Genomic DNA, 10,495 nt, shown 5'->3' on the forward strand with positions numbered 1-10,495 from the left:
GACCTTTAGTCCCGGATCCTGCCACGAACCGGTACTAAAGGTCCCATTTTCAAACTCTACCCCCCTCCCCGGTGGATCGCCTTTTCAATTTTTAAAAAATAAAAGAAAATAATGGAAATGTCAAAAAAAATAAAAGAAAATAAGTTTCTCATGTGATATGTGGTCTAGTTGTTGGGAAAATTTGCAAATGTGAATTTTGACTTTATTTGCAAAATCTCTCTGAAATTTGTAAAAATGGGCATAACTTTTGCATACTAACTCGGATGAAAAAGTTCTTTATATGAAAAATCATCTACTCGAAAAGTTACATCCGAATTTAACAGGGGGCTTTTAAGATCCTCAAAAACCTCAAAAACCTAATAGAAAAAAGTTACGGGGCTTTTAAGATCTAGAGTGGAAAAAATTGAAAAATATTCAAAGAGTGGGCAAACTGTGGTCAAACAATGGTCAAACTAATTATTCTAGAATATTAGTGTTACTAAATAATTATTTTTGTTATTTCAATTTTGGTCAAATCTGGTCAAACTGTGGTCAAACAATGGTCAAACTAATTATTCAAGAAATATTAGTGTTACTAAATAATTATTGTTTTTTAAAACAATAGTTTCAAACTCAAACAGTGAAATGTGTCACTTCATGCTCAAGCAAAATTCCTCAAGGTAATAGGATTGACATCTTACTATTGTCAGGAAAACAACAAGTGCAGACTTGGAGCGAGGGAGAATAGAACCCGGAAGTTAAGCGTGCTCAGGCTGGGGGAGTGGGAGGATGGGTGACCGTTCGGGAAGTTAGATGATTTGGAATGATGAGGGGTGATTAGAGGATAAATTGAGAAGTGATGAGGGGTGGTGATTACAGACTAGAGGTTAAAATAATTCAGAAGTTTGAAAATAAAAAAAAATTCAAAAAAAAATTCACAAAAAAACATAAAATCTTTAGTCCCGGTTGGTGTTACCAACCGGGATTAAAGGTGGAGCTCCACGTGGCCGCGCCCTTTAGTCCCGGTTCTGGATTAAACCGGGACTAAAGGGTCAGGGCATTAGTACCGACACTTTAGTCCCGGTTCAGGAACCGGGACTAAAGGCCCTTACGAACCGGGACTATAGGCCCTTTTTCTACCAGTGGTCATAACGTAACTGGGTGATTATAAAGGATCTCTACAGGTGTATCCAAAGGTACATGTTGGGTTGGCGTATTTCGAGATTAGGATTTGTCACTCCGATTGTCGGAGAGGTATCTCTGGGCCCTCTCGGTAATGCACATCACATAAGCCTTGCAAGCATTACAACTAATGAGTTAGTTGCAAGATGATGTATTATGAAACGAGTAAAGAGACTTGCCGGTAACGAGATTGAACTAGGTATTGAGATACCGACGATCGAATCTCGGGCAAGTAACATACCGATGACAAAGGGAACAACGTATGTTGTTATGCGGTCTGACCGATAAAGATCTTCGTAGAATATGTGGGAGCCAATATGAGCATCCAGGTTCCGCTATTGGTTATTGACCGGAGACGTGTCTCGGTCATGTCTACATTGTTCTCGAACCCGTAGGGTCCGCACGCTTAAGGTTTTGATGACAATTATATTATGAGTTTATGCATTTTGATGTACCGAAGTTTGTTCAGAGTCCTGGATGTGATCACGGACATGACGAGAAGTCTCGAAATGGTCAAGACATAAAGATTGATATATTGGAAGCCTATATTTGGATGTCGGAAGTGTTCCGGGTGAAATCGGGATTTTACCGGAGTACCGGGAGGTTACCGGAACCCCCCGGGAGGTATATGGGCCTTAGTGGGCTTTAGTGGAAGAGAAGAGAGGTGGCCAGGGCTGGGCCGCGCGCCCCTCCCCCCCCCCCTAGTCCGAATAGGACAAGGAGAGGGGGGCGGCGCCCCCTTCCTTCTCTCTCTCCTCTTTCCCCCTCTCGAATCCTATTCCAACTAGGAAAAGGGGGAATCCTACTCCCGGTGGGAGTAGGACTCCTCCTGGCGCGCCCTCCTCCTGGTCGGCCGCACCTTCCCCTGCTCCTTTATATACAGGGGCAGGGGGCACCCCTAGACACACAAGTTGATCCATGTGATCATATTCTTAGCCGTGTGCGGTGCCCCCTTCCACCATAATCCTCGATAATATTGTAGCGGTGCTTAGGCGAAGCCCTGCGACGGTAGTACATCAAGATCGTCACCACACCATCGTGTTGACGGAACTCTTCCCCGACACTTTGCTGGATTGGAGTCCGGGGATCGTCATCGAGCTGAACGTGTGCTAGAACTCGGAGGTGCCGTAGTTTCGGTGCTTGATCGGTCGGGCCGTGAAGACGTACGACTACATCAACCTTGTTGTGCTAACGCTTCCGCTGTCGGTCTACAAGGGTACGTAGATCACACTCTCACCTCTCATTGCTATGCATCACCATGATCTTGCGTGTGCGTAGGAATTTTTTTGAAATTACTACGTTCCCCAACACGAGCGGGTCGTCCGGACATATGAGACGGGTTTAAGGCGCCCGATTGTAGATGCTTTTGTACTAACTTGGAAAGATGGCTCTCGTCATTGAGTCGTAGCCACTGTATTCGAGAAAATAAGAAGATGCCATGTGATAACCCACAAGTATAGGGGATCGCAAAAGTTTTTGAGGGTAGAGTATTCAACCCAAATTTATTGATTCGACACAAGGGGAGCCAAAGAATATTCTTAAGTATTAGCAGCTGAGTTGTCAATTCAACCACACCTGGAAACTTAATATCTGCAGCAAGGTATTTAGTATTAAAGTAATATGATAGTAGTGGTAACGATAGCAAAAGTAACGCTAGCAAAAGTAATATTTTTGGTGTTTTATAGTGATTGTAACAATAGCAACGGAAAAGTAAATAAGCGAAGAACAATATATGGTAAGCTCGTAGGCATTGGATCGCTGATGGAGAATTATGCTGAATGCGGTTCATCATGTAATAGTCATAACATAGGGTGACACAAAAGTAGCTCCAATTCATCAATGTAATGTAGGCACGTATTCCGAATATAGTCATACATGCTTATGGAAAAGAACTTGCATGCTATATTTTGTCCTACCCTCCCGTGGCAGCGGGGTCCTATTGGAAACTAAGGGATATTAAGGCCTCTTTTTAATAGAGTACCGGGCCAAAGCATTAACACATAGTGAATACATGAACTCCTCAAACTACGGTCATCACCGGGAGTGGTCCCGGTTATTGTCACTTCGGAGTTGCCGGATCATAACACATAGTATGTGACTATTGACTTGCAAGATAGGATCAAGAACTCTCATATATTGATGAAAACATAATAGGTTCAGATCTGAAATCATGGCACTCGGGCCCTAGTGACAAGCATTAAGCATAGCAAAGTCATAGCAACATCAATCTCAGAACATAGTGGATACTAGGGATCAAACCCTAACAAAACTAACTCGATTACATGATAAATCCCATCCAACCCATCACCGCCCAGCAAGCCTATGATGGAATTACTCACACACGGCGGTGAGCATCATGAAATTGGTAATGGAGGAAGGTTGATGATGACGATGACGACGGATTCCCCTCTCCGGAGCCCCGAACGGACTCCAGATCAGCCCTCCCGAGAGAGTTTAGGGCTTGGGCGGCGGCTCCGTATCGTAAAACGCGATGAATCCCTCTCTCTGATTTTTTTTCCTTCCGGAAACTGAATATATGGAGTCAGGGTTGAGGTCGGTGGAGCGTCAGGGAGGCCACGAGGCAGGGGGCGCGCCTAGGGGGGTAGGGCGCGCCCCCACCCTCGTGAACAGGTGGTGGCCCCCTGACGTGGATCTTTTTTCCAGTATTTTTTATATATTCCAAAATAATTCTCCATTGATTTTTAGGTCATTCCGAGAACTTTTATTTCTGCACAAAAATAACACCATGGCAATTCTGCTGAAAACAGCGTCAATCCGGATTAGTTCCATTCAAATCATGCATGTTAGAGTCCAAAATAAAGGCAAAAGTGTTTGGAAAAGTAGATACGACGAAGACGTATCAACTCCCCCAAGCTTAAACCTTTGTTTGTCCTCAAGCAATTCAGTTGATAAACTGAAAGTGATAAAGAAAAACTTTTACAAACTATGTTTGCTCTTGTTGTTGTAAATATGTAAAGCCAGCATTCAAGTTTTCAGCAAAGATTATGAACTAATCATAGTCACAGTAACATTTAGGTCTCATGTTTACTCATATCAATGGCATAATCAACTAGCGAGCAATAATAATAAATCTCGGATGACAACACTTTCTCAAAATAATCATAATCTGATATAATAAGATGGCATCTCGCTAGCCTTTCTGAGACCGCAAAACATAAATGGAGAGCACCTTTAAAAATCAAGGACTGATTAGACATTGTAATTCATGGCGTCGGCCATCTCCGGAGCCGTGCACGACCAGCTCCACTGCTGGCCCACCAGGCCTGGGTGAAACGCGACCACCAGCTCCTCCTCCATCACCTCCTTCGCCCTCACCATCTCCAGTTCGGGGATGGCGACATCGCCAGCCGCAGAGAGGGCCATCGTCTCCTCAAGGCCCGGCCATTGGCGCTCATCGTGTGTTTTCATGGAGTCCTCCATGACACGTTACATGAGTCGGGCCTCCTCCTTCGCTGTCATGCGAGAAGGTGGTGGTGGCGACGGCGTGGGCGTGAGGCCGCGCACCCGAGGAGCAGGCGCTGCACGCTCTTGACGTGGCCACCGCGGCCTCGACGACGTGTCGGCGAAGAAAGAGACGCGCCGCACGTCGTGCTCGTCCCTTAGCCACGTGTCCCAGAGCACCCGTCGTGCTAATTCCCGTGTTCTGACTGACAGCACCCCCGGATGCCCATCAGGTGATACCATGCCTTAGATGGTCCCATGATACGAGCTTCTGGTCCGTCGGATCTCAGATCCAATGGCTTCTAGAAGGTTCTGAAAGATTGCCGTACTTGTTCGCAATTTTGACTTTAGAAGGTCTTTTTCGCAAAATATTACGTATCATGAGAGCATCTACGGCTTCGTATCACCTAATACTCTCCCGCCCAGGCCTACCTTTTTTTTCTTAATCTAAATCTGATCCTCGACGGAACCGAATATCGCAGCCAAGTGTTGAAAAATACTACATAAATAATTGGTTTAGTCCAAGGGAATGTCGCCGTCGCCGGCCACTCGCCAACAGCCACAAGTCGATTGAGTGTTGTCCGTTCCGTCGACGAGACGCGAGATCAACTCGACGACGCGACAATTATGCGGCCCGACCATCACTTTCCTCAACCCAAAAAAAGATGTTATTCCACGCGAGCCACGACGAATGTAAGCTACAGAATATGCCACACCATGTGCTTCGACCACGCGACACGACGCGAAACCAAACAACCATGAACTAATCCTTCCATTTTCTCTGTACATACTTTGACCAGTAGTAAAAGCGCCCCGTGATCATGGCCGGCGCGCGCTCACGGCTCACGGCCACGGGCTCCTATTCACGGGTGCTGTTTCGTGCCAGGTTCGTTCAGAGAAAAGAATGACGTGGGTGACACGACCAAGGTTTACTCGTCGGCATGCACGGCGGTGAAAAGTGTAGTAATCTTCATCAATCAAATCAACCACAACTTTTACCGGTCGCAATGTAAGTGGCGCGCAATTTCATTATCAAATCCCCTGTTTTGTCTATGTCGACGTAAACAAACGGACAAAAGTCGGCGACGTGATCGATCGACGGACCGACGAGCTCTTCTAGGCCTTGGCGGCGGCGGGCACGACGAAGAAGTGCTGCGCGACGATGCGGCGCTGGATCTTGCCGGTGGCCGTCTTGGGCAGGTCGGCGGCGATGTACACCTTCTTGGGCACCTTGAACGCCGCCAGGTTCTTCCGGCAGAAGGCCACCACCTCCTCCTCGCCCAGCTTCACACTATCCCTGGGGATCACCGCGCAGTGGATCTCCTCGCCGTACTTCTCGTCGGGGACGCCGAACGACACCGCCTGCGCCACGTCCGGGTGGCCCAGCAGCACCGAGTCCACCTCGATGGGCGAGATCTTCTCGCCGCCCCGGTTGATGAGCTCCTTGATCCGCCCCACCAGGCTCACGTACCCCTCGCCGTCCATCACGCCGATGTCGCCCGTGTGGAACCACCCGTGCAGGAACGCCGCCTCGTTCGCGCCGGGGTCCGCGGTCTTGTACCCGGCCGTCACGTTCGGCCCGCGGATGCACACCTCCCCGCGCTCGCCGGCGGGGACATGGCTGCCGGCCTCGTCCAGCACCGCCACCTCCAGCGACCCCGCCGCGCGCCCCACGGAACCGGGCTTGCGCGCCCCGTCCTGCGGCAGCGGGTTGGAGGTCATCATGTGGGAGGCCTCCGTCATGGCGTACGCCTCCAGCACCGGCGCCCCGAAGGCCGCCTCCAGCCGCTCCAGGATCACCGGCGCCAGCGACGCGCTGCAGCTCCGCACGAACCGGAGCGCCGGGTACCGCGGCTCCGGCCGCGACGCGTGCCGGTCCAGTATGATCTGGTGGATGGTCGGCACGGCCGTGTACCACGTGGCGCCCGCCGCGAGCATGTCGGCCCAGAACGTGGACGCCGAGAAGCGGCCGGCGGCGGGGAGCGCCACCGACGCGCCGGAGGCGAGCGAGGACAGCAGCGCACACATGAGGCCGTGCACGTGGAAGAGCGGCAGCGTCACCACCGTCGCGTCCGTCTCGGCGAACCGGTACACGGCGCGGATGTTCTGCACGGAGGCCGCCAGGTTGTGCTGCGTGAGCGGCACCCCCTTGGGCCGGCTCGTCGTGCCGGAGGTGTGCAGGAACAGGGCCACGTCCGACGGCTCGTTCTCCTCTTTATGTTGGAGGGTGCCGTTGTTCTGCGGCGCGGGGTTGCCTTCGACGAGGCCGGTGAGTCCGAGCGGGCCGGCGGCGTCGGTGAGCGTGGCGGCGACGGCGTGGGGGAGGCCGAGCTTGGCGGCGGCGGCCTGCGCGGGCGCGTTGCCGTCGGCGCCGGTGACGAGCAGGCGCGCGCCCGAGTCGGAGAGGTAGAACTCGAACTCGTCCTGCGTGTAGGCCGGGTTGAGCGGCGCCGCCACGCCCCGCGCGCGGATCACCGCCAGGAACACCACCACCAGCTGCGCGCGCGAAATCAAGAGAGACGAATTGAGAAACAGAGCCGCGCGAGGACGAACGATCCATTGATGGATGGATTTATTTATATATATATAGACGGTTATTGATCAAGAAATTGGTTACCTCGACGGTGTTGGGGAAGCAGAGCGCGACGGTCTGGCCGGGGCGGAGGCCGTCGGGGCCGGCGGCGAGGCGCGCGGCGGCGGCGTCGACGAGGGCGTCGAGCGCGGCGTGCGTGAGGTCGATCTTGGCGTGGACGGCGATGGCGCGGCGGTCGGGGAAGGCGGCGGCGGCGGCCTTGAGGAGGGAGGTGAGCGTGAGGGCGTCCATGGATGATGGATCCGTCTTAGCGACGATGCGTGGAGGGCGCCAATGTGCTGTGTTGGTTTCCTCTCTTGTCCGCTCCGTGCGTGACTGGCTGGTGTCGTCCCTCGTCCGATGGTGCCGGTTTATAAACGAACACGGAGTAGAGGCGGTTTCGCTTTTGGTTCGCTCGGTCAGCTCGCCGGCGGCTGGTGGGCGCCGGTCCGGAGCGGGCCCGCCGGGAGATTCGCGGCGGTTGTTGATCTGCGATGGGGACTCGTCTTCTTCCTCCTGGCAGCAACCCAAACCCAAATCGAAATTTTGTTACGTACTAGCTGCTGGGTGCTGTTATGCAGGCACACGATGACGATCATGTATGTATTTAAACGGAACGGAACCGGGGGCGTGTGAACGAAGGACTCAACGAAGAAGATAAAGATTCTGACAGAAAACCCGCCTGCTTGTAGTTGTAGTAGTACAACATATCTCTCTGGGCCTTGGAGAAGGCACGACTCACGTACAGGACGTAGGGCGACCACCTGTCGGCCGTCGTCGTGTCTTGATTAGTATGATTATGATGAAGATAGGGTGTTGCATAATTTAAGCAAGCAATTAAGCAGGGAGATATGTATCAATAACCTGATCACTTCTGCTTAGTCCTTAGCTAAATTATAATAGTAATAATACTATCCGTGTGCCCTTAACAAACAAATCATGTGGCAGCTTAGTCATCAGGTAAACGTGTCGAGGTCGACCAGCGGCCCATCCGAGGCCGAAAAGGCGGGCCGGCTTTTAATTTGGTGCGTGCCGACCACCTTGGCTTGGCTTGGCTTGGTTTGATCGGTGCACGAGAGAGGGCAACCAGAAGAAGAAATCAAAAAAAAGCTCCATCGACGGATCCTAAGTTAAAGTTTTTTTTTTAAAGGGATCCTAAGTTAAAGTTTTAATACTTTGATCAACTTTCTAGCGAAAAGTAGTATCATTTATGACATTATAACTTAGTACCAATTTATCGCAACGGGAGGGGACCGCGGCGGCGCAGATCTGGGCTATGGCGGTGGAGGAGGTAACTGCCGATGCCAGCGAGAGCATGTACTTGACGACGGCGGAGGAGCTCAGCTGGTTTCTCCGGCCCCTGGCGACGGGCGAAGGTAGAAGACAGGGCGGAGGGACTTGTTTGAAACGCTTTTGAAATCACGAGTTTTTTTTTCTCAAATTACCAGTGAAATAGGCCCGTGACATGTTTTTCGGGACGGAGGGAGTATATTTTTGTTGACGTGTTACGAGTTTTCTCTGTTTAATGGGACAAGACTTGCCTGCTCTCCGCTTGTGCGCCCATCCATGCTCCCGCATACATGGCTTGATTTGATTGGACCAAAATAAGGCCCGGCCCCACCCACTTAAAATCAGGGGGGAGATAATTAGATTAGAAAGGAAAAAGGAAAAAAGACAGCCGTAGGATGAGGTGGGAGCATGGATGGGAGCATGGAGAGGGAGTTAGGCCAACTCCACCGCGCGACCCTATCCTGTCCGCCCCCGTCCGTTTGGGGTAAAAGGGACAAACGAGACGGCCCAGCGCGCGGGCGCAAACGGACAAATGTCCGGATTCCGTCCGCTTTCGACCCATCCCCGGCCCAAACTTGCGCTCGGTTTGGGGTGAAACGGACGCACGCGGACGGCTTCGACGCACGCCCTTGTCCCCCCCCATGGCCCGCCTGTCGGGGACACTAGCAGTCCCTCCGCTCCCAACGCTTCACCCTCTCTCCCCGCCCCGCCCCGCCGCCGGTGCCGCTGCTATTCTCCGGCCGCCTCCTCACCGCGCAGCCCCCCCGCCGTCCGTACCAAACCACGTCTCGACATGGCCGCCACCACGCCCGCGCTTCCGCCGTAGTTTTGGTCGTCGATCGGAGGAGGTTTGGCCCTCGCCGTCCTTGCCGGTGGCAGAGGGGCACGACTGCTGGCGACGTACCACGGCGGCCAAGGCAGATTTCGACGAGAGCTCCAGAGCGACCTGTAGCCGGCCGACAACCACCCTGCTGCGTCGAGGTGATCATCGCGGCCTCTTCGCCACCACGAGCGCAAGGTGTTCGACCTTTTGCCAACAAAGGTATGGACAGTGGAGACGAGTTTTTCTACCATCACTTCCTTTGTTCATCGGACGATTCGTCATCGGATGATGACGATCTTGTGGTGGCTGCACTGGTCATTCACGACCATATTCAACGGCAGCTTCCTCGGTACAGGGGGTCAGTCCCTGGCCGTGCTCCCAACCTGAACCGTAACAGGGAGAGAGGCCACGCCCTGCACTATGCAGATTACTTTGCCAACACCCCGCTCTTCAGGACGGATAAATTTCGTCGCCGTTTTCGTATGGCCAGGCATGTGTTCAATCGTATCCGAGAGGGAGTGGTTGCTCATGACCCATACTTCGAGTGCAAGACGGATGCCCTTGGCAAGTTTGGATTCTCCTCCTACCGGAAATGCACCGCGGCCATCCTCATGCTTGCATATGGAATTCCAGGCGATCTGGTGGATGAGTATGTGCTTATGAGTGAGACAACATGTCTGATGTCAATGTACAAGTTTTGCCAGGCTGTGATCGAGGTCTTTGGCCCAGAGTACTTGAGGCAGCCAACTGCCGCTGATACAGAGAGATTGTTGGCGACCAACGCAGCTAGAGGCTTTCCAGGTATGCTTGGCAACATAGATTGTATGCACTCACTAGTAGAAAACAGGGCTTTGGTCTAGGCTGGGTCAGCCCATTAGTCCCGGTTCAGTCTAGAACCGGGACCAATGTGGGCGTTGGTCCCGGTTCGTGAGCCCAGGGGGCCGGCCGGGCCATGTAGGCCATTGGTCCCGGTTCATCTGGACCTTTTGGTCCCGGTTGGTGGGATGAATCGGGACCAATTGGCCTCGCTCCTGGCCCACCACCATTGGTCCCGGTTGGTGGCTTGAACCGGGACCAAAGGCTCCCCTTTAGTCCCGGCTCATGTCACCAACCGGGACCAATGAGGTGCCTATATATACCCCCTCGCGCAAGAGCAGAGCACAGTGCTCTGTTTTTTCTGGCCGAGG

General features: G+C 52.5%; 1 protein-coding gene across 1 annotated transcript; it reads right to left on the reverse strand.

The window, feature by feature from the left end:
- Positions 1-5,551: 5,551 nt before the first annotated feature.
- Positions 5,552-7,755, reverse strand: LOC119357203 (oxalate--CoA ligase-like). Its single transcript, XM_037624189.1, has 2 exons — positions 7,241-7,755; positions 5,552-7,119 (listed from the first exon to the last, which is right to left on the reverse strand). The coding sequence occupies exons 1-2, from the start codon at positions 7,445-7,447 to the stop codon at positions 5,740-5,742; spliced, it is 1,587 nt and encodes a 528-aa protein (XP_037480086.1). The 5' UTR covers positions 7,448-7,755; the 3' UTR covers positions 5,552-5,739.
- Positions 7,756-10,495: the final 2,740 nt, after the last annotated feature.

The sequence above is a fragment of the Triticum dicoccoides genome, chromosome 2A (genome assembly GCF_002162155.2).
Source record: "Triticum dicoccoides isolate Atlit2015 ecotype Zavitan chromosome 2A, WEW_v2.0, whole genome shotgun sequence".
NCBI classification, from domain to species: Eukaryota; Viridiplantae; Streptophyta; class Magnoliopsida; order Poales; family Poaceae; genus Triticum; species Triticum dicoccoides.